The sequence below is a fragment of the Colias eurytheme genome, chromosome 9, assembly GCF_061535395.1.
Source record: "Colias eurytheme isolate Ceu_HAF_F1 chromosome 9, ilColEury1 Martin Lab GWU primary, whole genome shotgun sequence".
Classification (NCBI taxonomy): Eukaryota; Metazoa; Arthropoda; class Insecta; order Lepidoptera; family Pieridae; genus Colias; species Colias eurytheme.
Genome location: NC_142988.1, coordinates 3550042 through 3576904, shown reverse-complemented (window position 1 = coordinate 3576904; position 26863 = coordinate 3550042). Strand labels below are relative to the sequence as shown.

The 26863-nt window shown below is 31.7% G+C and overlaps 5 protein-coding genes across 6 annotated transcripts in view; 1 reads left to right on the top strand and 4 right to left on the bottom strand.

The window, feature by feature from the left end:
- LOC149905707 (uncharacterized) overlaps positions 1-4252 on the top strand; it is an 88144-nt gene extending 83892 nt beyond the window's left edge. The window contains exons 14-15 of the mRNA XM_090105302.1: positions 660-882; positions 1612-4252. Of these exons, the coding sequence (XP_089961428.1) occupies positions 660-882; positions 1612-1719 (331 nt within the window). The 3' untranslated portion in view covers positions 1720-4252. The remainder of the gene's footprint in view (positions 1-659; positions 883-1611) is intronic.
- Positions 4253-4865: 613 nt separating this feature from the next.
- LOC149905706 (15-hydroxyprostaglandin dehydrogenase [NAD(+)]-like) lies at positions 4866-10031 on the bottom strand. The gene is made up of 5 exons (XM_090105148.1): positions 9921-10031; positions 7961-8197; positions 6484-6657; positions 5580-5731; positions 4866-5095 (listed from the first exon to the last, which is right to left on the bottom strand). The coding sequence occupies exons 1-5, from the start codon at positions 10014-10016 to the stop codon at positions 4945-4947; spliced, it is 810 nt and encodes a 269-aa protein (XP_089961274.1). The 5' UTR covers positions 10017-10031; the 3' UTR covers positions 4866-4944.
- A 3734-nt stretch (positions 10032-13765) lies between these two features.
- On the bottom strand, positions 13766-16980 carry LOC149905705 (15-hydroxyprostaglandin dehydrogenase [NAD(+)]-like). The gene is made up of 5 exons (XM_090105737.1): positions 16729-16980; positions 16261-16494; positions 15536-15712; positions 14957-15105; positions 13766-14023 (listed from the first exon to the last, which is right to left on the bottom strand). The coding sequence occupies exons 1-5, from the start codon at positions 16819-16821 to the stop codon at positions 13882-13884; spliced, it is 795 nt and encodes a 264-aa protein (XP_089961863.1). The 5' UTR covers positions 16822-16980; the 3' UTR covers positions 13766-13881.
- Positions 16981-18603: 1623 nt separating this feature from the next.
- Positions 18604-21319, bottom strand: LOC149905704 (15-hydroxyprostaglandin dehydrogenase [NAD(+)]-like). 2 transcript variants are annotated; one of them, XM_090105957.1, is made up of 5 exons: positions 21176-21319; positions 20561-20797; positions 19949-20125; positions 19363-19517; positions 18604-19075 (listed from the first exon to the last, which is right to left on the bottom strand). In XM_090105957.1, exons 1-5 carry the CDS (start codon positions 21269-21271, stop codon positions 18928-18930), a joined length of 813 nt encoding a protein of 270 aa, XP_089962083.1. In that variant the 5' UTR covers positions 21272-21319; the 3' UTR covers positions 18604-18927. The 2 variants fall into 2 exon arrangements, with proteins under 2 accessions (XP_089962083.1, XP_089962084.1); XM_090105958.1 differs by having other exon boundaries at positions 18604-19072.
- Positions 21320-21784: 465 nt separating this feature from the next.
- LOC149905703 (15-hydroxyprostaglandin dehydrogenase [NAD(+)]-like) lies at positions 21785-26641 on the bottom strand. The gene is made up of 5 exons (XM_090105912.1): positions 26530-26641; positions 23983-24219; positions 22613-22786; positions 22352-22500; positions 21785-22082 (listed from the first exon to the last, which is right to left on the bottom strand). Exons 1-5 carry the CDS (start codon positions 26626-26628, stop codon positions 21932-21934), a joined length of 810 nt encoding a protein of 269 aa, XP_089962038.1. The 5' UTR covers positions 26629-26641; the 3' UTR covers positions 21785-21931.
- Between the last annotated feature and the right edge of the window lie 222 nt (positions 26642-26863).

The following is a 26863-nucleotide window of genomic DNA, read 5'->3' as shown; positions in this document are numbered from 1 at the left end:
TTTTATCACTTGTCTCGTATGCATCAAATCCGGTTGGCGGGTTGAATGTCCCGACAAATTCATTGTCAAGGTCTACAATATTATCGGATTCTGTGAATATGAAAACAAACAGCTTATATTTTAACTTTTATGTTTTGAGTTATGATAACGGGTTGTTTTTAAAAAAAAATTTTGAAGACTGATAACAGATAAAAAACTATAAGAGAAACTAAAACATTTGTTTTATTTTATTTCATTTTGTTGTTGTTTTAGTAATTTGAATTATTTTCATTAATGTATTTCGAATTTCTTTTCTTTTTCATCCCAAACGTAATAATAATCTCTGTGTTTGCGCTCTCTGTCGACAGTCACTACAGATTGGCGTCCATAAACGCATGTATCATGCATATCGCAGGCTCTATGGTGCAGCTCTGTATTTTTTATTTTTTTTTTAACCACATTCACCACATCCTAGCGAAAACGCTTTCCCGCTCCATAGCTTGCATCAATCTTAATATATATAAATCTCGTGTCACAATGTTTGTCCTCAATCACAAAACCGATTATAATAAAATTCGCAAACCAACTTGAGAGATAGGATAGTTTAAACATATAGGTACCATGGGCGAAGCCGGGGCGGACCGCTAGTAAATATATATATTTTTTTCTTTTCACCATAGACATCCCAGCGAGCACGGCGGCGTGTTTGCGCTCTCCGGCGACTGTCAGTACCGCTGCCCGTCCATAGACGCGTGCATCTCAGCAGCGCTATGGTGTGACGGGATCAGCCAGTGTCCCGACGGTGAAGACGAGCGACTCACCCAGTGCTCGCCGTTCATGAACGCACCGTACCACTATCTGACGGGCTTCGTTGCGTTCTGTGCTTGTGTCGCGTTCGTTGTTGTGAGTATTGCGATTTTTTGTAAGATTTTTGATGTGTCAGGGGTAGTATCACCGTATAAGCAGTATCAATTATACGGAGCCGTGTGTGCATCATAAAAACTATGTTTAATATGTGACGTTTTTTATAATTTTTATAAAATATATAGAGAACTTTAGTCTTTATCACCGGGAAATAGCAAGACTCTCTTTTTGCTTAGGCAGTTGAATTGTTTGATTGTAGTTTTATGTCAATTAATCAAAAATAAACTTCTTTGATATGATTAAATCCTCATGTAAAATTCCGAGTTTGAAATTAAGAAAAATACCAAGAATACGATGTTGTTATCAATTATTAATTACTGTTTAATCTGGTCTAGTCGATAATAAATTTTGATAGTTATTACATAGCTTGAGATTATAATCTTAATGATTTATTTTATCAAACCCTTAGCGAGTATTTCCCCATCTGTTGTAAATTCTAATATAATATGATGCAATAAATATCAATAAATCAAGTTCATTGCAAATATAAATATTTAATCAACAGTACGTTTAATAACCATCGCTTAATTGGTTTAAGTTATTTTTTTTTTATATAATCAAAGTTTCCATCATTATCCTTCTATTATAGCTTCTGTTATTTCTAATGTTAATGATTTCATGTGAATATACACATTACACATAAATCATCATATGAATACACATAACACATATATAACATATTAAAATATGTAAATATGACATTAACAGGTAGCAGCAACCCGCAACTGCCGGCGGCGGCGCTCCGCCCTCCAACAGCGTCTGAAAAGCCTGTCTTCAGACACGGCCATATTCGACGAGAAAGAAGTGATTTGCTGACCAAGCGAAGACTCCGTGCGATACGTGGAAATAGACAGAGTCACCACTGTGTGACTCTCCACGCGCGGAGTCTTGTTCGTTTGTTGAATTTGACAGTTGTTGCGTCAGACAGTTCACAGTGAGCGCGTCAGTTCGACACGCTCGTTGCCCGCTCGGTCGAACTTTATGTCCCGAGTACGATGTATATAATGACTCGAAATTGAATAGTTTTAAAGCGCAAAGCCTTGGACCAAAGTGCTGCCGATCGGTCCGTTGTGTTTCTATGTATTCTGTTTTAATTTCTTGTTGATATTCGTTCGATGCCTTGTATAGTTATAAGAGTTTTATAGTATTACTTTCTTGTCGAATTAATATGCATTTTTAAACGCACAATTTTTAAATTCTAGACCGATCGGTTCTAGGCTGAATGTTTGGAAGTTTTGTTACGTGATAAATGAGGAGATTGTAAATAAATTAGTTGAATCGATCGTTATTTTATCGATAAGTAGTTATTTATATAAAATATCGTGTTGGCAATAATTATGTTCAATTGTATCAAAATAAACGAAGAGCCTGTGTTCCCGAAATTCGTATACGTGATACATTACTGCCATTTTATAAAGTTCATTAACGAAATTAAAAAGTGTGATTTTAGTCCCCAAATATTGTACAGAATTTATTTTACAATTTATCAATACGTCTATTGACGAAAAATGTTGTATTGGCTATGAGTTTGCCAGAAATTGATGTTCATTTAAAAATATATAAATAAAAAAGGCATGATTTACCGCTTATATTATAATTATCTGCCAAATAAAATTATGTGTTCATTGTTGTAAAATTTTAAATATGAATAATGATTATTTGTCAAAATTGCTGAATGTATTTAATATTTATACCCAATAAACGGTAAATCAAGTCCACCTCAGGAAGCAATTTAAATAAAATATCCTAAAGTGTAAATAAAGATTAAACTAATTCATATCTTAGTAAAGTATTAAAGTGATATAAATTTATTTCCCAAGGAAATTATTGAAGTTTATTATAATATCGAGTTAACTATTAGTAAAATCGTAGAGATATAAATAACGACCTCGTAATGTTTAGGTTAGTACAAACAAATATTAGATTTGGATTCGCTAAAATATGTCATACAATCTTTGATAGTGACAAAAATTTAATTATAAAAGAGACTTAAGAAATGTTGAAGAAAATTTGGCTATAGATCACGCCTGGTCTAATGGTTTATGGAAAAGTTTAGAGTTATAGGGATTTATGGTAATAATGTGTTTGAGTCGTGGAGTATTTTACAAAAAAAATGTTGGCTATGAGAAAGAAATGTGTTGTAGTGATATTTCTGTAGACCAGGCATAATATAGGTAATCATTTCACCATGTCACTGCCAAATAGTGAAAAATAAACAAACCTGTGTTCTAATGGTGAATGTATGTAAAATATGTTTTTTTTTTTCTATTAGTTGTTACATATTTGTTAAAAGTGGGCGATTGAACATATTTTAAACTTTATAGAAAGAAATATTAGAGCGGCAATTCCTAAAAATATAAGAATAGTTACTTTTATTAAAATTATGATATTATGTAGACAGTAAAACTTGTAAATCCAAAGAATTACAAATGTCAGCACACGCTTACTATAAATAAAATTTCAGGTTTAGTTCACTGGTTTAGTTCATCAATATTTGTTTTACGAACCCGAAGGAGTAAGACGTGGTTGAAATTATAAAAATATAATATATTATTTAACTGATGTATTGTTGTATTACTTTTGTTAAAAATCAAAACAAAACGAAGTCTGATGTTTTGTAATAAAAACATGTTTTGATAAAACTGGCAATCATTCAGTGTGTTCAGGCAATGTTTAGTGAGAAAATACCTATTTTCTAAAAGTATGTGTGTGAATTAAAATTGAGAATGCTAGAATTTTAGTGTGACGATTCATTTGCCCAGATTTAACTCGCAAAGGAAATATGTTTCAAAGAACATTGCCGTTTCATAAATAAAACTATGTTTAAAAAAAGTCTTTACATCAGGCAGGGATTTTTTGCAATCGAAAACTGGCAATAGATTTTCAATAAGAGAGAAAATATCGTACTGTTTACTGCGTTAATAAATTGCTCGAAAATTTGACGGGCTTACTGCCATGCCAGTTATGACGTCACATAAACGAACTAATTAGCTCAACATTGTGATACAGTTGGAAGCATACAAGCGTGATATTAGCCAAAATAATCTGCTAATTTACGGGAAACAACCCTAATGTAGGTGAAATTTTGTTTTAATCTAATTAGGATAGGCACGATGACGTAGAAAGTGTATCGTCTTCCATAATGTACGAGTTCCGGATTGTTTTCCCGCTTTTCTTTGAAACGATTGATATTTCCACAATTATTGGAAGTGTATCCAAATCAGGTATTATCCTGGAAGACAATAATGATGGTAAATAGCTGTATAAGACAGAGGCATAATTTCACATTCACAGGTTATCAAAAGTTATGATGATAAAAGTTTTTAAAATAAAATTATTTACTGCATGACTTGGTGGTTTTATTTTCCTTGTGATATAAATCAATTAGGTAAGGATTCCTGAGTAACTAAACATTATTGGTGTGTCATCACTTGTATCAATTCATTCATATTGTTTGAGGTATTGATCATTTGCTTGACAGATTTCGCTCTACGTTTTTTTTTTGATCAAGTAATTATACTCAGATATTTCTGTATTTTATATTGCTTTACGTATGAGTGATACTAATAAACTGTTATTATCAAAGGATACTCATCTATTGACCGGATGAGCAATAATTGACCTGTTTACAACTCACTTATAGGTACCTACAGGTCCGCCCCGGCTTCGCCCGTGGTACATATTTCGCAATAAAAGGTAGCCTATGTCCTTTCTCGGGTATTAAAATATTTCCATACCAAATTTCATGCAAATTGGTTCAGTAGTTTAGGCGTGATTGAGTAACAGACAGACAGACAGAGTTACTTTCGCATTTATAATATTAGTATGGATAATGGATTAGACACAAGGACCAGGTGATAGGAACATAAGGTACAAACCTTGCTTTTACAAATTATGTATATATTATGTAAAATGCTCTTTATCCCCAAGCTTAGAAATAAAAATTATTATAATCAAAATATTTTATTAAAAAAAAAACAAAACACCACATTGGTAAATAAATATCCAAAATAAGATTGGAACTAATATTAATTTCCCGTCTTAACTAAGTACTCCCTTTGACAAATGTTCGTAGCTCTTTTTGACGTTTTCAGAGATATTTTCAGCCGGCCTCTCGGACGTTACTAGCCAGGTACTCCCACTTTTTCCCTCCTCGAATGCTGTTATAAGACCTCTGACTGCGTTATCAACACTGCGAAGAGAAATTAATATAAAAGTGATAGACTATTACCTAATTGTAAAATTTGGTTTTGTAAAATCGAATCTATAGGTAAAGTTCCTAAAAAATGTTTTCTGGAGAACAGCAGAACGCACATGTTGCACGAAGCACGCACTATATTATCTAGGTTACAGTATAATTTATTGTTTGTATGACAATTTAATAATTCCAAGATTCGATAAGTAGGTAGTATGTCATTTACAGAGCTTTTTGCCAAGTCATTGTAGAACCCTGTTGAAGGAAAAAGTTTATTTTCCTTATTTCATCTCACTATAAAATGCAATGCTCTATTTTGCATTTTATGGCAAATAATTCAGAATAATAAAAGAATTACAATTATTAGAACTGCGAAATATTTTAAATGTATGAAAGTATCGTCTTTTAAGAAACTTTCTAATTAATTCGGTGTAAAAATGTTTTTACATCAGTAAAATGTTCGACATAAGAAGGAACTTACCCTTGGGTAGGCATTTTCTCTAAAGCAGGAGGTATGTACGCCTGCAGCGTTTCGTCGATCGCTCCAATAGTTCCGGCTATTAGATTAGTCTCAGTTGTGCCAAAACACACGGTGACTACTCGCACTCCAGTCCTATTGTAGTTCTGTTCAGCCTGTGGATGAATACTCAGATGTGGATAATAGTTACTACGTAACATAAGTTAGTCTCGCTTAGTAAGTAAGGCTCGGTGAACATTTTTATTTTAATTTACCGGGTAACTGTTCCTTTCTCTTATAAAACTAAATTGCCCAAATAAGATAGTAACTTTATCAAGTAAATAATAAGTAATTTAAATTTTCCTCATTCCCTGAATTTGTTGCGATGTTGTTGATGTTTATTTTTTTTAATACAACCACTTCCCACTCTTTACTAGGGACGCGTAAGAATGAAGCAAAATGCATACATTTCGCTATGATACATAAATATATATTTTGAAAATGTACTACGCATAGGTATAATGGAATTTTTCGAACAATGACGCACTATTTAATTACAATGAAATAATTATAAGCCTCATGAACTAGATCTTTATTAGTGTTAGATAAAGATCTATTATTACAATGCACTTATGATAACATTGTTTGGTATTCTAATTTCAACCTAACAGGTTAAATGAATGCACTTATATCCAATTAAAGATGAAAACTTGTTGAGAAAGAAATAAACGATTTTTCAGGAGAAAATTTTTTAGGCGCGTTGAGAGACAAATTTCAAGATATCTTGCCAAAGAAGTTTCACTTCTGACACGTGTGCTCGGCACACAATATGCTCGTTTTTATTTTTTTGTCAACATCTCAGAATTATTGTAAAGGAAAGTTTGAATATACAAATATAACCTACTTGTATCGTATTTATTGTACTCACCCCAAGACAATTACTGAACTGTAATACTGCACTTTTCGTTGCACTATACACTGGTAACAAAAATGACTGCATGAGTCCCACTATAGAGGATATATTCACTATGGTACCTCCTCTACCATTTTTGTCTTTACGCATCAAATGATAAGCTTTTAGAGAGCCCCTGATTAGAGCTGTCTGAAATTAAAAATTTAGTATTAATAATTATAATATGTGGAATTCTAAACAGTACTAGATAAACATATTTTTTACTTTAAATTCGTCCTTTGATGTGAGCGTGTCAATTCCTTAAAATACAATTTTATAAATGAAACCCAGCTAGAATTCAGAGTTAGAGTTTGAACAAAAAATGTCATATATATATGGGTAATATAAAGGGAGCTATTAAAATTGTTTTCTTTAATTCTTTCATAATATTATGGTGGTAGAGTGATAGATACAGTTAACTATTTAAATGATACACTTAGAAATAGATTTCTATGTGATAAAAATAGGATCAATTTACACATGAATAGAACGACCCTTACACAATTGCGTTACGTATCTGCGTGCCATAGGATAGTTAGTCAAAACAGATTCTAAAATTAAGAAAACAAAATAATTTTCACGCTCCCACAGATAATCTACTAAATAATTACTACAATAATTAACTACCTACTAATATCGGGTAAATTATTAACTCTAAGACGCGTAGTCATCATATTATTTTTTAAGATTTTCGTTCGCCATCATTACCTTAAATTTTATCTCACATGAATATTAGATGCTCTACTTTGCAAGTAAATGCAACTGAATGTAAGAGATATTTTCAACATACATACAGAAATCATTAATTACTTTGGGTGGGACAATTTACGACACAGAGTTTTTAGAAGGTTTTTATTTTGTGTCGATTATAGTCTTTTTTTTTCGAATATATTCTATTGATGCCAAAATGACCGTTCAAAACCCTCGTAACGATATAAATATGCATAATTGCATAATACGTTGTATACAATTTTTGTAAAGTAGAAACTCAATCACTAAACTTCCATGAAGGAAGTGTTGAGTTCCTTTAATATGCCTGTAATATTTTTTAACCTACTTATAAATTATTGAATAATTGATTACCAATATTATGTGAGCAACTATAACCCTTCCCGGGGCTTTCCTTTTGTGCACTTCAATCAGCATTCGAACAAAGTCCTTTGATGAAAAAAAAAATGTATGCGTGTACTAGAGTACACACGTAAGAAGTGAAACTTCTTTATGACCTTAAAAATGTCAGGAGTATGGCGTAACGCAAAAATGTCACGCGTACGGCGTAACGCAAAAATGTCACGCGTACGGCGTAACGCAAAATTAATGTTACACTAAATTTATGTCCAACCCCGATAAAGAAGTTTCACTTCAAAAGTACAGTTTTTCTTGGAGGATATTTTATAAACAATAGATACACTATATAAAATAAACTTAATTTAAATAGTAATTCTATACAAACCACATTAATATTAATTGCTTTCAAGTAAACCGCGGGAGAGTCATTCATGACACCAGCATTGTTAACAATAACGTCAAGGTATCCAAACGTTTTCACAGTTTCATCAAACGCTGCATCCAATTCATCTGTTGTGACGTCACATTTGAAAAATTTCGCCTTATTAGGTCCATATTTTGCATTCAGTTCTTTTTCTAGTTCTTCTCCTAATTCCACGTTTATGTCTAAAATTGCTACATGCTGCAAAAAATATAATATTAGTGTCTAATAAGTAATATGTATCTCAAATCCTCAGTAGGGTTAAATCAATCTTAGTCATAGTTATTTTATTAGATAACGTTCTGATTGTATGTAGTATGTTTCAAATTGCGTATTAAATGTAATTTAATTAATTACATTTAATTAATTAAACGTAATTTAATTAATTACATTTAATTACATTTATCTACGTAATTTACCTCGATTTTTATCGTGACAATGACATTCATAGATTTTTATTTCATTGTTACTGTTTTTATATCTTCTTTAATTATTGTATGTTTTATTATCTTTTGAGACCTTTGAAACAATTATGTATTTATGAACACAAAAAAAATGTGTGCGTGTACCTACTAACTAGTGTACACACGTAAGAAGTGAAACTTCTTTATGACCTTATTTTTCAATAAATAATTTACCATATGCAACTTTACAGAAATACGTCAATCACGCGTGGTAGGGATAAGAAAAGGATGACGCGTAACGGAAAAATGTCACGCGTAACGAAAAAATGTTACACTAAATTTTTTTCCAACCCCGATAAAGAAGTTTCACTTCAACAAAGTCAATTCTTTTAACAAGAATGAATGCACCAAACTCTGCAGTTCGCTCCTAAAGCAAAATAAATCTATACTAATAATATAAAGAGGAAATGTTTGTAATCTTCTTATATATAAAAATGAATCGCAAAATGTGTTGGTAAGCGCATAACTCGAGAACGGCTGAACCGATTTCGATAATTCTTTTTTTATTATATTCCTTGAAGTACGAGGATGGTTTTTATGTAGAGAAAACGTAAATATGTACCACGGGCGAAGCCGGGGCGGACCGCTAGTAATGTATAGTTTTCACGCATAAACTATCGGACCGATTTCAAAAATTCTTTCTTCTTTAGGAAGCTGCATCTTCACTGAGCAACATAAGCTATATTGCATTTTCAAAAAAAAATAGAGATCCTTACTAAAAATGCAATAATGTAACCCAAGGTGAAAAAAAATCCTTAATAAATGCTGCGGAATCTATTCCTTGAAGTACGAGGATGGTTCTTATGAAAAAAAACGTAAACATGTAGTAGGTACCACGGGCGAAGCCGGGGCGGACCGCTAGTTATTAATATAGATAAGAATTAGGTACATTCATTCAGTTTTCTTGAATCTTATTTGTTACTGAGCCACCAACTGCGTCTGCTCTCAAAAAATATTGTTTCAACATTTTTATTGCTTGACTTCTTTTGGTCGTAGCATGAATATAGCATCGATAAATGGACTATACATCGACCAAAAATAATTTTTCAATTCAAACCAAGAAGTTACCTAGTTCTAGAGATGAGCGCGTTCAAACAACCAAACAAACAATCTTTAAAATATTGATAACAGCTAGTAAAGGCATGGTTTTCCTTAATCCATCAGTCTCCGGAATCACAGACACAATAGAAAATCTATTGTGTCGCGGTCGGATCTGGCCTCTCGGTGGTTGAGAGATTAAATCATTAATTAATTATTTTACATTTCATAACTAGCTAGCGTTTTTGCCATGTCAAAAGTGATGTCAAGGAATTGTGTACGACCTTCTCAATGGGTACAAAAAACTGTTTCTGCAGAAAAGTATGGTTACAAAAATGATAATTTTAAATACATAGATATAACTATCAACATCAATTGAACAACTTTTTTAATATACGCAAATATATTTCTTCAATTCTGACCTTTGCCCCCTTTTCAACAAAAACCCGCGCGATCCCGGCCCCTATGCCAGAAGCTGCGCCAGTAACCAAGCATATTTTATCTTTCACCTCACACATGTCTACTCTATACCACAGTTCACAACTGACTGTTTTTATTATGCTTTTATTTTTGTTCTCAAGGATCTCTTATAAGGCTGCGCACACGCGTGCGATGGAATTTTTTTTTAATATAAATTTTACTGGTAGAAAGTGCAATATCCTCAGGATAAGATAGTGCTATATGGATATTTTATTCTGGTTGTGCAATATTAGTATCTTCTGAGAAAATTCAGAATAAGTATGAAAAACTAGTTCTGCGACATGTGTTTTTTTTTTAAATTGTCGCTGCAATTTTCCTCAAGTTACTACAATGATTCTAAATTTTAATATAAATAAAGTCAAGTAGAAAACGTAAAAGTGTGAAAATTAGAGCTAACTTGGTGATTTTTTTTATCGAGTAAATTTTAATATTTTATGTTTTTGATTAAACAGAATCGTTGAACATATCATCTAGTTTGATATATACATATTTTATTTTTTAGATTTGGTCTTGCATATTACACGTATCATCTAATAGAAGATTGGTTATTTTGCTTTATGCGCCCCCTTAAGTGCTAAATTATCTTCTGCTGCTATATTACACGATGATACAAAAAAAGTTCAAACTATTCTGGTATTACAAGTCAAATCAATAAAATTTTTAAAGAAATATAAACATCTCTATACAGCATAACCGCCTCCTTGCCCCTTGGTACAGTGGTTGACGCGTGAGCGTAGAACCGAGGGGTCCTGGGTTCGATTCCCGGTGAAGACGAAGAAAAAAAATGTCTCGATCTGGTAGGATACAGAAGGCTGATCACCTACTTGTCCCTAAAGAAAATCGATCAGTGAAACAGATGTATGCATAATGCATCTGCCCCTTACCCCACTACGGGGACACGGGACTTCACTATACAGCATAAAACTACAAAAATCGAAATATAAAGTTTCTATAGAAATTAAAGGTTGTAAAAATATTGAAATTCCCAAGTCGATATTAATAAAAACTTTAATAGTTTTCTGTTGTTATATAATAACCGCTATTGTAAAATCCTTATAGATAAAATTCAAGGCAATTATCGATTATCATAGTCTAACAATAACGGTAATTCACTTTCATGAAACCTGACTAGAGTTGATTGCAGTTTGTGCAATCCTCTTCCTGCGAACTGTTGTACAATTCTTTCCTGATTATAACAGCATAACCTTGTCGAATAAACACAACAAGGAATTCGCTCTCCTTTATAATTTTTCTTCCTAATTTATATTATGGAGTTTAAGTCATAATTAATATTTTCAGTTTTCCGCCCGCGGTTTCTCACGCTCAATTAAAGAAAGAATGCGATGTTTCACGGTTGTTAAAATTTTCCTCCATCCTCTTAACTATCACGAGACAAAAATATCATATAACGTTATTCCCTGAAAGAAAAACAAACAATTAAACACATTTCGCATTTATAATATTAGAAGTTAGAATAATAACCCACCTCAAAGTGATTTGGTGTTAAAAGTGACAAAATTTCAGTAGTTTCAAATTGCCCACGAATAATCTGACAAAACTACAAATGCATTTATGAATTTTAGGAAGTGTTATTTGCTCGTTTTTATTCACAGGCTTAAAATTAGTTTAGATTTTTTATTTCTATGATTTCTTAACTACTGTACTGAATAAAAACTTAAAATTTATTCCTACAATTGGGTAGAATTTTAAGTTAACAATAAGTATGACATAGTTTTAAAGTTCTGTCCGAAAAATAAAATTAGTTTCCATTAGATACAAGTAAGACTTTGCTCATAACCATTTTGTTTACTGGATGATAATGATATTGTTTCAAATAAAATTTGTTGCTGAACTGTCAATCCCTATCCAAAAAAGCCCTCCGACTACTTATCTAATCCAACTATGAACTATCCAACACTAAAATAATTTTTCAATTTGAACCCCATTTTGTTCTTGATATTTAGGTGTTCGAACAAACAGCTAATATTATTATAGACTGGTTTTCCACCCGCAGCTGCGCCCCCATTTTTAAAGAAAAACCCGCGTATTTCCCGTTTCTTTTCTGGGATAAAACCTATTCCAAGTTACCCTCAATACGTGTGCTAAATTTCATTGTTCAGTAGTATTTGCGTGAAAGAGTTACAAACACACACATACACATCCTCACAAACTTTCGCATTTATGATACGTATATATTAGTAGGATGTAGCTAGTTGTATATTTTTCATTACCTCCTTAAAACAATTAAGTAAAACCAATTTAATTATTGTTCACTTTTATTTCAATTATAAAGTTTTTCCTTCTTGTTGATGTAAATTCAGTTTCGTGGTTTTTCCGATATTATAACAGCTATTCATCAATACCATATTTGTAAAACAATACCCAATGACCTATTTGGCCTTATCTAATAATTCATAAAAATTACTACGTTTATTTATATTTCTAAGAAGTTTAATGTTTAAGAATGCAAATAAATAATTTCAGAATTTATCATTTTATTCAAGTCTTGCGTTAATTAATTGGAAGTATTTTAAAAACTTTATATTACAGCAACTATGCAAAATCAAAATCTGTGCCAAAATTGAGAAATCTATGACAATAATGTACAGTGTAAAAATTTTGTAAAGCTACCTAGAGAGAAAGTACCTACTGCTAATACCTACTATAGATAAAAAAAATACTCCAGCGAAAAATTCCATTATTTCTGAAACCGATTAAAATTGTATTAAATTACATCCTAAGGATTAAAGATAATTTAAAGGTAATTTAAATTCAAATGTTCTATCATAATATTATCCCGGGGTAATTACTGAAAATATAAAATATGAAAAAAACATATATTTTTAAACATTAGTAGATAACTTCTATTTTCAAAGGTATATTGAATTTTAAAGATACCTATATTGTAATTGATACGACCCACGACCACATAATTATCTGTCTGTCTGATAAGTTTCTGTTACTTTATCAAAATTAAAAATTTACTGGTCCTAAATCTTTGTATATCAATTTATTTATTTATTCAAATACTGGCTTACTCCGTTCAGCAGTTTTTGCGTGAATGAATAACAAACAAACAAACATATCTACAAACTTTTGCATTTAAAATATTATAAGAGGATAATAATGAGTAAGTACAATTTTAAGTTTTAAAAGCCATTAACATTGCCTTGTTGAAGTTGTTTATTTTAACCAAATATTTTACCAAAACCTTGTATTGTGTTTGGCTTTGTTAATGTAAAAATAAGGTATGCTCTTTGAAATGAATATAGGTAACTAGGGAATCCAAAAGAAATTTTCATTAAAGAAAATACTGATAAAAAATTGTGATTATTTCGATATCTTCATTTGCTCGTTTGTTTTAAACAGAACAGCAAAAATTTGCTACAAAATAAATATCCTTTTCCATGGTAAATCTCAAAAGTGTTTTTATGCTGACAAAAAAAAAATAAAAGAAATCTAGCCACGCGTTATTGTGAAGTACCTAATTACTAAAATAGAGGGATTATGGAAATAATAATATGGCAGTAATGGCTTCATATTATACTCTGCTGATCAAAACGTACCTATTATTCTACAATAGTAACCATATTACCCAATCACCCCCACTCGACTGCAACATACATGCATAATATTATACACCAAGAGTAGGTTGTACCTATATTCCTTGATATACACTTAACTACGATAAGCAATCAACTAAGGAGGGTCATAAAGATAGCATAGTGTCTAACAGCTATAAAACTGTAGTGACACAAAAGATTATAATTAACAACACTTCAATTCAATAACATTTATTATAATAATGTTTATAAGCACGTTTCCAAATGCCCCTTGCCCACAGCTTGCAATAGAAATGTTCCTGCTATAAGAGGCAACGATGACGTCATATTCTGAAAATGTTTATTTCGCCAACATCGTCTTATATGCGGTTTGAATATTTTCTGTAATATTTCTCGGCGGTTCAGATGATCCTATGTACCAAACACTAGCAGATTCACCCTTCTCGTATACTTCTACAAGACCTTTTCCTGCCTCTTCTGGTCTGTAATAAATAAACATGATTTTTTATTAAGCGAAGTCTCTAGCGTTCTGCTAAAATTTATCGCAGAAGTCAATTAATACTGACTGAAGTATTTCTGTTATAGAAGTTGTAGAAGATAAATGATCTTGGAGAACCATTTTGAAACAAAATTAAATTGCATCGATTTACTTGAGCGAGAGCAGTCAAGAAATATATCTCGTTGCTCTGCTTGTTGTGTCGCACAATCCATACTAATATTATAAATGCGAAAGTAACTCTGTCTGTCTGTCTGTTACTCAATCACGAATAAACTACTGAACCAATTTGCATGAAATTTGGTATGGAGATATTTTGATACCCGAGAAAGGACATAGGCTGCCTTTTATTGCGAAATATGTACCACGGGCGAAGCCGGGGGCGGTCCTCTAGTTGGGCATAAATGTCTAGTATAAGTATTATCTCTACAATACAATTATTATTTCACTAACTAAAGACGATTTGATTTGATTATTATCTATAATATTATATTATCACCAAGTATTTGATTTTCTATGATATTATATCATAATTAGCATGAATAATCAGATAGATCACCTTTATTTTAATTTTTACAAAAATCTATGCTATTTTGATTATTTGGCGATATTGTTATATTTTTGTAGTTTGATTAAATATTACATCTGCCCCTTTGCTGACTAAAAACGAAATACGTGATATTTATTGATTAAATTATTATGTCTGTATGCATTTAATGGCATTTGTCTAGAAGTTTCAACATGCTAATACAATTAGTAATACTAATTCTATACATACAGTATACATTTAGTAAGTTTGTGTAAAATAAAATAATATTCACGCATGCCTCTTATCAAATAAAGAAATTATATTGTTTAGCTGATACCTTGTACATAATATTTTGCTATAAACGACTGATTTAAATGACCGTATACTTACGTTTGAATACGATATGATTGAACTAATTGAGGCAAACTCTCTGAGACAATGGGATCAAAACTTTGTAAAGAACCCAAAATATCAGTGTTTGTTACTCCAAAGCAAACAGTTATCATACGAACATTTGTCTTGTCGTAATATGGCTTCATCTGAAAGAGGTAAACTTATTTAAAAAAAATAGATTCAGAGCAAAATTTGGACATGTACACAGAACAATGAGAAACCAAACCGGCCATAACTAAGAGGTTATGGCCGGTTTCCCAACTGCTTGGTATTATGTTGTGTTTAGATTATACATGAGTTAAAATTACACAAAGATTAATTTTCACTGATAGATAATCCAAATATAATATCAAGAAGTTAGCTTTAGGCTATAAATAATACTATCTGCAAATAGTGGTCTAACTGACCCATAGAATCTGCTGTTTGATTGAGAACTTAAAATTTATCTTCTGCCAGTCGATAGACCGATTTCTTAGACATTTATAAGAAAACTCTTTCACCTCTATACATTTCGTTGTTCTTGTTGTTTACAGATAACTTTTCACTTCACTCCTAGAAGGTAGAAAAACGACTTACCCCCATAGCAGTGGTGAACTGAAGAACTGCTGCCTTCGTAGAACAGTATATGAATATTGTTGGGCATGTTAAACTCAAGGCACCGATTGAAGAAATGTTTATGATCGTTCCTCCTCTCCCTCCTTTGTCTTTCCTCATCAATTCAATGGATTTTAAAGTAGATGTCACCAGAGCAGTCTTAAATAAATTACCAAATGATGTTAGCTAAATAAATAAATAAATAAATAAATATTATAAGACATTATTACACAAATCGACCTAGTCCCACAGTAAGCTCAATTAAGGCTTGTGTTGTGGGTACTAGGCGACGATAAATATAATATTTAATAAATAAGTACATATATAGATAACACCCAGACCCAAGAACAAATAATTGAGTTCATCACACAAATATTTGCCCTGACCGGGAATCGAACCCGGGACCGTCGGCTCAGTAGGCAGTTACTTACCACTGCGCCAACCGCGTCGTCAATGTTAGCTGAATGTTTGTTACTAAAAACATTTTGTTTTTTTCTAATAATTGGAATGACGAGATATTATTAGTAATTACTATTATCAGTCAAAACTTCTCTCCACTCTGTATTGTATAACTTTTATCGAATAATTTTTAATTTTATAAAAATCACTTATCGAACTGGGTTTCATATTCTGGCCGAAAATATTAAAATCTTCAATTTCTGAGATCAAATACTTCACCTTCTATTATAATTTAAAAAATTACTTACCAAGTTAATTTCTATTGCCTTTTTATACTTAGTTTCATCAGCAATACCGGCATTATTTACAACTACATCAAAGTAACCATTGTCTGCAACTACTTCATCGAATGCAGCTTTTAATTCATCATCATTGGTAACATCACATTTAATGAATTTTGCTCTATTATCACCATGTTTTTTATTCAATTTGTTTTCTAACGATCTTCCTGCATTTTCGCTTATATCCAAAATAGCAACATACTGAAAGCGAAACATTTTAGTGAATGAAAACATAATATAAAAAATAATTTTAAAGTTTTAATCAATTTCTTATAATTGAAACTAAATAATTGGTTAACAGAAAGAAGAATATAAAATAGAGCACTTGGAGATACAACGTTATTAATTTTGTAACTCTCGATGCATTTTTATCACTTTGAGCAAAATAGCTCGTTATTGCGATAATTAAAACAATTTAATTGTGTAATAACTTACTTTAGCGCCTCCTTGTAGGAACTGTCCTACAATTTCTGCTCCTATGCCATTAGAACCTCCTGTCACTATAACGACCTTATCAACTGCACTCATGATTCAGGATTGACTTCAACTAACTGCATATAAACCAGCTGTTCTTATTTATAATAGTCCTTACGACGTTACTTGAGGATTATTATAGTATGTAAAAATATATTATGTAGTCTTAGGAACAATGTTTCTTATTCGGTATTTACAATTTTCACTGGTATCGCGACGATGTATATTTTATAAATAAAAATAAGTTACTGAAGTAGATAAATTTTTATCTTTGCACAATTTTCTTATCTGCAATTATTCCTGTACTAACAGCACGAAAAGCTGATGAATATTTAAATTTGCATATATTGTCTTTTAATTATTAGTCCATTGAAATGTTACATTTTTTAGGCCTGACCTTGCGTTTTTTAGAGGACGCAAGAGATATATTGTAAAAACCATTTCAACCGCTATTTTCAAGATGGCGGCCGTGGGACAAGGGTGTCGACCCCACAAACTTGGTGATAGGTTCACACTGACCCCCCCTACACATCAAAAAAATAAAATTGCGTCCTCTAAAAAACGCAACCCCAAATGTAACTTTTCAATGAACTATATTGATCACAGTGATAATATTGAACAGAAAACCAACAGTGCTCAGAGGAGTTCTAAAATTGAATTATGTAGTAAAAAAAATAAAACAGTCGAATTGAGACATTCCTAAAGATGAAGGAATCTTAGGAATGTCGAGAAACAAAAAACATTCTTTAACATAAGTCCAATCATTTCACAACTGTTATATTAATGATGATTAAAGACTAGTCAGGTAACTTTTTATGATACCTTTATATTTTCAGGATCGATGATTAGATTCCTGTCCATTCTCAATAATAATTATAATGAGTAAAACGCCTGAATCATATTATTAATACGATCTAGCTGTAATCTATCTTCTAAAGATAGAACCATCATATAAAGTGCGAAAATGCTCATCGATTTTTGGTGCCAACTGTACCTACTTACATTTCTAACCTTGGCAAAGTCTAGTATATTATATTATATTCATTTCGCAAAAGTCGCAATTGTTATTTTTCTACTAACAGTTTTGCTCAAAATTTTCTCCAATAATAAATAAAATTTTATATTTTTTTAGAATATTTTAAATATTTCAATGAATATGTTTTTATTATCTCTTTAAACACTTTTTTAAATGTTTTAATTTCCTTACATGACGTCACGTGGAATATTAAGATAGTATCTAACCTCTTAACTTCTATATACTAAAACGTGACCCAAAAACTTTCCACCAGAGCGACAGGTAAATATTATGGATATTTATGGATATTTATTAAGTATCAGGAAGAGATCAATAAGCACTTGTACGAAAAATAAAAGTCAATATTTTTATATATTTATTTCGGTAGATATATAAATACACTTTTTACAATTTTATGCCAACCACGGTTTTATATATTTTAGGAGTAAGTAATGAAAAATATTGCATATCCTATTAATATTATAAATGTGAAAGTTTGTATGGGTGTTTGTTACTCTTTCACGCAAAAACTACTGAACCGATTACAATGAATTTTAGCACACATATAGAGGGTAACTTGGATTAACACATAGGATAGGTTTTATCCCGGAAATCCCACGGGAACGGGAACTATGCGGGTTTATCTTTGAAAATGCGGGCGAAGCCGCGGGCGGAAAGCTAGTGCTTACATAAGAATACAATGCCTTATCTTTGATGTCGATGGCACTAGTCAATAGAAGACCTCATGACGACCTATACCTACATAATATATCGCGTGCTCACTGACTTTTCCACACTGGATTTGGTTACACGGCTGCACGCGTGGAGCTCGGACGAGCAGCTAGTCCTACTAATATAATAATGTAAAAGTTTATTTGTTTGTTACTTTATGCAAAAACAGGAACAGGAACCCATATTCTTGAAATTTGGCGCTCCCTAAGAGGAAAACTTGAAATGTAATTTTTTAGATCTCGTCACCACTTTTTATCAGAGGGGACTGAGGTCGTCCACCTATCCACGTTAAAAAAATCTTAGATTAACACTTGTGATAGTTTTTGTTCCGAAAACCCCACAGTAACGGGAACTATGCGTGTTTTCCCTTGATTATGCGGGCTGCGGGCGAAAAGCTAGTAAAATATAAACTTCTAGATATCAGCGTCCTTTCCCATTAAACTGTAAGCCTCTCGTACTTTTGATGTAATATCGATTATTTTACTATTGTTTATGAGCCAGGTACTTGCACTTTCCCCATTTATATAACTTTCTATAACACCCTTCGCTGCCACGTCACTTCTGGAATTAATAAATAATATAACTTCATTTCCATAGTTCCAAAATTATAGTATTAGGTGAGAAAAATACGAATTTCGGGATGAATTTTAGTTAAAAATTGATAAACCTATGAAAAACAATCGGTCTGTCAATATTTTTCAGTAGTGGACAGCGAAACAACCTGATCTTTTTTGTAAATTCTTAACAGAGATTTTTTTAGAAGGTCTCTCGTGCATAAAAAGAAATTTAATTTTAGTAAATGCCCATACCACAGAATAATAACTAGTAGCTTCCATACTCATACATACGTTTGCGATGGTCCGAATTTTTCATATTTTTCTATTAATTCATCCATTCTAATAGTATTATCAAACATTTGCACTTTCTTGTGAATTTCCGATTCAGTCCCTCCCAAACACACTGTGATCACTCGCACATTAGTTCGTTGGTAATATGGAATCATCTGTGAAAGTAAGAAACATTTGGGTAAAAATAATGTTCATATACCTAGTCTTAATTATTTAGTCATTATTAAGTTATTCCCGTTGTTGTAAATTAATAATTCCCTATTTTTTATTATTTAGAAACTTCACAGTAGATAGGTAGAGTAGGGTAGAGTTTTAGTATAATATTATAATTCCGATTATATCGTTTAATTAATGCAGACATTTTATTTAAATGATTAAATTGATAAAAAAAATATTGTATCTAATAATCTAAAAATCTGTTATTTAATTTTGATTAGAGTGTATTATTCAAACACCGCATAGGTTTCAGTTTAAATATCAATTAATTATGTATGAAAATTTGCATGAAAAATGTATCACATCAATAGGCTATCAAAAAGTGTAAAAAACGGCCTCTATATATATCTAGGATGTACCTAACACTTACTCCGATGCAATTACTAAAATGTAGAATTGCCGATTTAGTCGCTGCGTATATAAAAAAATTCGGTGATATTAATTTTAGAGCAGTTATAGAGCTGATATTTATGATGGTTCCACCTCTTCCCCCCGAATCCTGACGCATGATCTCCAAAGCTTTTAGAGTTGATGAAACTGTGGCTGTCTGAAAAATTGGTAATGTTAATTTAATTAATAATTTCGTTTATTTACAATCAATATTTATTTGCTTAGTCTCTACATAATCATCAAGATATTATCACATATTATTATGCAATGATACCGGATACGACTCTACAATTAGTTTTGGACATCAATTTGAAATGGACATTCAAATACGGGTTGGATTAAATATCACAATATTTTAATTATAATTAAATAATTTTATGTGAAATATTTTTATTGCAATAACCTTTCTTGCTTATTGAAATCGGCTGTAATAAAAAATAAATAAATACCTAAACCTAAATAAGTACCTAATGTTGAAATTAAAGCATAGTTTAGTATTTTATTTTCTAAATATATGAACTATATAACCGATGAACCGATGGTGCATGGAAACTGATAAAGGATACGAATGTTCACATAAAAATAGACTCACAAAATTTATTTCAATTTCCTTTTTGTACATTTCTGGTGATTCGTCAGCTATGCCAGCGTTGTTGACCAGAACATCCAAAGTTCCATATTTTTCAAGAATTTTATCAAAGGCACCAAATAAATCATCATCATTGGTCACATCACCTCTTATAAACATTACTTGTTCTTCTCCAAATGTTTTCTTCAACTCAGTTTCAAAGGCAATTCCAGAAATTTCGTCGATATCAAGAAATGCAACCTACAAAACAAAATAACATGGAATTGTATGGAAAATTGTCTTTAGAGTAATTAAATTAAATTTTAAAAAATATAATATGAAGAACCAATGAAGAACAGGACGCTCAGTATTGCATCAGAACAATGTTAATAATTATATGTTTATAATTTGTTTTTAACAATTTATAAAAAAATATCTGAGAAGTTACAATTCACTTAATTATTGCCAATACCAACGATAGGCGCATTCAAATCTCACTTAATCGGAAAGAATAGTAATGAATCGCATAATATACTAATTCATAATATTATACTCGGCTCACACGCTTTTTTTATAATATTTTTGTATTGACATGGCGAAGTCAAAGGTAGTTGAAAATGGTAGTCTTAAAGCACTTACCTTTGCACCAGTTTTTAAAAACTCCTGAACTATTGATTTCCCAATACCATTGGCCCCACCAGTTATGAATACTATTTTTCCGCTTAAATTTTTCATATTTAATGCAATAGACTTATCGAATGGAACAAATACCAATTACTGATGTTCAACATATACAAAAACAATATTGATGAAAATACTCAGAGTAATTCAAGTATTGTAGTATATCATGTACCTAAATAATTCTGAAATAAAAGGTAATACAAGAAAAACACCTGTGAAAACATAATATGTAACCGCTGCTTTAATAAAATGATACCCATTGTGTATACCCATTGTGTACATATATTCAAGTTATATTTTTTCAACATGTTTAATTTTATCTTATTCTGAAATAAGTTTTGTACAAACACTTTTTTACCTCATACATATATTATGTATAGTGACCATATTCATGATCCGATTCGAACCTTTCTCGGATTTTATATGTACGCTTTTTATCACAATATTTATAAACCCACTAACACTAGATCAAATTTGGATCATTACCTACCTATTTATGTAAATTAAAACAAATAAAACTTGCGCAAGGTTTTTTTTTAATCACAGGCACGGTAAAAAAACAACAAATTGTTTTGATCACACATTTATAAACAGTCCTGAGCATTTTTGTTCTACAGACACCACTTCCAGATGAAAAAAAAAGAAAAGAAAATAATATTAAGATCTTGGACCAAAATAAAGTTCGCCATTTCGTCGAGTAACGTTATATTTTAATTACTGAAATACTGGTTCAGATAGTATAGAGTAGGCTTTTTTGATAATAGGAGTGACGTCTTCAGCAGCTTTGTCGTTTATTACGAGCCAACTGCTACCACTTTCCCCTCTTTTGCAAGTCTCAATTAAACCTTTGGCTGCTGCCTCAACACTGAAAAGGTTACAATTTTTATCATGATCTATATTAATATTACTATCTAACACTTTAAAATTACCTACACTTATATAGAGTAGATAATATAAATAGACTGAAATTTTGAGCGCAGGCATAAGGTCTAGGCCGTACCATTTTTCTACACCTACACCTTTGCCTATACCGCTCTTTTGAGTCTCTTTAATTTTATACGAGGATGATGCTCATTATTGTCGGCATATTTGAGCTCGGATATAATATATTTTTTATGATATATTATAACGTACCTTTGGGAAGTAAATTTTTTGACGATTTCTTCCATACGGTACAAATCAGAAAAACTGTGCAGTTTTTGTTTAGACAGGAGACTAGTATCTGTAGCTCCGTAGGATATCGTTATTACTTTAACACCTGTCTTTTCATAATTCTCTTGAGCCTGAAATAAATAAAATAGTGAAAACTTCTTAACTATTTTTCCAAGAAGTATATAATATTACACACCCAAAATATTTTGGTAAACAAACGTTTAAAACTGCTTTTATTCTTACCCCAATACAATTACTGAATTGCAATACAGCGCTCTTAGTGGCATAATATACAGGCAAGAAGGAATCTTGCATCATGCTCGCTATAGAAGCTACATTGACAATAGTGCCACCTCGACCAGACTTGTCTTTACGCATAAACTCCCATGCTTTTAAGGTACTTGTTATGAGAGCTGTCTGAAAAGGAAGGTGTTTCGGGCATAAATAAATAATTTGGAAAATCCAAAAGTTCACGCCTCATAATTTTTTTTTAATAAATATTTATTAATTATTATTTTTGTTTATTTAATAACAATTAAACCACATCGAATCAGACCCTGAAAAATGAAAGGGTTCTATTCCTGAGCATACTCAAGCGTAAGAGAAAAAAAAAGACTCGATTAGTAAAGTATTTCGGTCGCTATCGTGTTAACAAGAAAAAGGATCCGCACATACAGACACACGGACGTCCAAGACAGAACTTTTTTAAACTGTTTTTTAACTAGTTTAAATAACAAAAATGACATCAAAAATATCATGAACGTTAAAAATAGTGTTTTTTCTTAATATGTGTGTGTATGTATTATCTTACAAGTGCAATGTATGATACATAAAGACATTTTAAGTTTTAAAAATCGGATGTTTTGCGCGAAGTGACAGTAGTACCCACCTCAACGCTTCGCTTATGAGGCGTGCAATAATTAATTTCTTTCATTCTAGGTACTTTTGTAACTATCTGTTATGTTTGTCAGTTATTTCTTTTGCTCCTGAAATATTATCAGGAGTAGATATAATAAATAAAATTCACTTCCGTTATGTGATGTTTATAATTAGTGGTTTATCTAACCGTGACAAAACAATTCAAGGACGTAAAGCTACTATTAGTTATCGATTGACGATAAATATATCACTCAAATCCTTCATTTTTATCATCACTTGTGACATTGATAACAATCAATTGCAGTAAAATATTTGTAGAATAAAAATGCTGTATAATCTCATGAGGCACCAGTCAAAACTGATTTATTTTTGTTGTGGTTGTTTATGATTGATATTGAAGATTAAAAATTGACGAATCACCTTCAGCTGTAACTTTAATAAATTCATCTTCAGAGCAAATAGACGTCTAATACATTAAATAGTTATAGGTTGTTTTCGCTGTAATTTTTACGAAATGTTTGCTCATAATTTTTTCTATATGATTGCGTAGTTGACAAGTTATTTATAACCTTTATTCTCGATACTCTGCGAATTACACATTCGCACAAAGCCTCCTCTACACGTCCGCAGATGCGTCGGCGGATGTCATCTCCGGATACATCCGCGTACGTATAGTGGAGGCATTACACATCAAGCTCACTGATTGTTCAAATATAATAATAAATTTTACTTACTACATTCACTTCAATTGACTTCTTATACATTTTAGGGCTATCGTTCATCAGACCCGCATTGTTAATAACAAGGTCGATATAACCGAATTGTTTCAGAACTTGATCGTAAGCAGCAAAAAGTTCTTCATCGTTGCTGACGTCACATTTGATGAACGAGACTCGACCAGGGTATTTAGAATTTAGCTCTTGTTCCAGTTGTTTTCCAGCAGTTACATCGATGTCTGTTATTGCGACATGCTGAAATATATTTTTGATACGAATGAACATCTAATTATCTTCTTCTTCTCTTCTATATAAAAATGAATCGCAAAATGTGTTGGTAAGCGCATAACTCGAGAACGGCTGAACCGATTTAGATAATTCTTTTTTTATTATATTCCTTGAAGTACGAGGATGGTTGTTATATAGAGAAAACGTAAGTACATGTACCACGGGCGAAGCCGGGGCGGACCGCTAGTAAGTGATAAAATCAAAGCTATTCAGCAAAATGAAACGGAAAAGAGATGGAATTAGAGAAGACGAAACAAACGTATAGACAAAAAATGATCTAATTTTTTATATCTTGTCAATATCCTACGAAGTTGAGAAGAATAGTAAGATTTCAATAATTTCAATCAATGAAATAAAAAATTTATACATGATTTACAACATAACAACATTTTATATTATGATCAAAAAATCGATCATGAACTAAAAACACATCAAGAAACTGAATAGAGTAAAGTTTTCATTTTTTTTGTTTACGTAATGATTTGACTCAAAACTTACATGACCGATTTAGAAAATTCTTTCACTATTAAAAGCTACCTATAACTTTGACGTAACTATTTTCTAGAATGGATCAACTTGGGATCCACCTAGCCAAAGCCCTGGCAAGCGGTTAGATATACACACACCGGCACAATTAGCGGAACACAAACCGATGTGCGAGAACATCGTCTGGGATTTGAACGAATGGCAGCAGGTTCTCTTTACTGATGAGTGCAGAGTTCTTTTAAAACACATCGATGGGAGACAGCGAATATGGAGACGCAAAGGAGAACGCCACATACAGTCTAATTTTGAACACACAGTGGCTTATGGTGGCGGCTTGATTATGGTTTGGGGAGGGATATGTTTGGGAGCTCGCACGGTGTTAGTGATAGTCACAGGAGGGACCATGACAGCAGATCGATACATCAGAGACATTTTAGAAGAACATGTTGTACCATTTGCCCCATTTATTGGTGACGACTTTATTCTAATGCAAGATAATGCTCGTGCTCGTAGTGCACAATCGGTACATGCATATCTGTGCCACGTAGGTATACCGGTAATGCAGTGGCCAGCAAATTCCCCCAATATGAATCCAATAGAGCATGTCTGGGACTTGCTAAAAAGAAGGGTTAAATCCAGAATGCCAGCCCCCAACAATCTGAATGAACTTGAAAACGCATTACTTGAGAAGTGGGAGCGGTTGCCTCAAGAAATCATCAATAACATAATCTGTAGCATGCCCAGACGAATGAAAACCGTAATCAGAGCAAGAGGGGGAAACACTCGATATTAATTTTGCTTTAATTTTATTGTTAAATCATTTAATGCATACTTTTTTTTATTTTTTGTGATGGTTCATAATTATCCAAAAATTTCACTTATTTCAAATTTCTTTATTTTTTCAATAAAAAACAACGAAGACTTTTCAAAGTCGTTGTTAAAAGATGTTAATCAATTTGTTAGTTTGTGCCTAATTACATTTTCGTCAAAAATATGCGTTATTATCTCATAGTCTCACTTTTTTTTCTGTTCCGCTAATTGTGCCGGTGTGTATATTATAATTTTCAAATCGAAGATCTAAATAACTCATTTTTGTTGTAACCGCTATCAGACTGCCTGTGGATGTTAGACGAGCTTCCTCTATAAAATCTTTTAAATCTCTTTTATATAAGCACCTCTCCAATTTAGCATATCCTTCTATTATATTAATATAATGTATTTTATCCTTTCCTATTATTCATTTTTGTATTTTATGTATTGTATATTGTATAAAAAATAATATAGAAGATAGAATTATCTTCTATATTATTTTTTTATGTATTATATCAGCCACCCGCGTAACATACGTACGTTTCTTCTTTATCTCTTACCTTGGGCAGTCTGGAAGAGATCGCTAGTAAGCGATAAGGCCGCCTTATGTACCTACCATATTAATCCTCTTTGTATAATTGTAAATATTACTTGGTGTGGTATATTAAATTGTTAAATAAATAAATAAATAAATAAATGGAGAGGTCCAATAAACATACTTTTTCGACAATTTTCATGACATGAATTTTAATAGTAAATATTTAAAAAAACTAAAAAAATAGATTTGCAATTATTGGTATCTCTCGGTTTCAATTCATATCTCGTGTCGGTTTTCCCTCAAACAAGATTCTACCCACTACCCCTCTCTATCTCTTTTATGGTCCCTTACTAATGGATGGACGAATTTAGGCATCCGTCTGTGGTTTGCACGTCACTCACTATTTCGGAAACTTCTTAAAAACTAATAATAAAAATAATTACCTTCACTCCTTCTTCAAGAAATAATTTTGCAGAAACTGCACCTATTCCAATTGCTCCTCCCGTAAGAAAAACAACTTTATCTTTCAAATCGCACGTCATGGTCCGGCAATAAACTCAGTGTAAATCTTCTGTATGAATTTACGCAGTACTTTCCATGAATGTATCTTTATTTTACAATTTATCTAATGTTAGATAAAATGGATGCGATACGATAAGTGACTTTAGCCGACTTCAAAAAAAGGAGGACGTTCTGATTTCAATTGTATTTTCTATGTTTGTTGTGTCAGAATTTTATAGTGTGTGATTTGTGATATTCTGATTTAAATTATTCTTT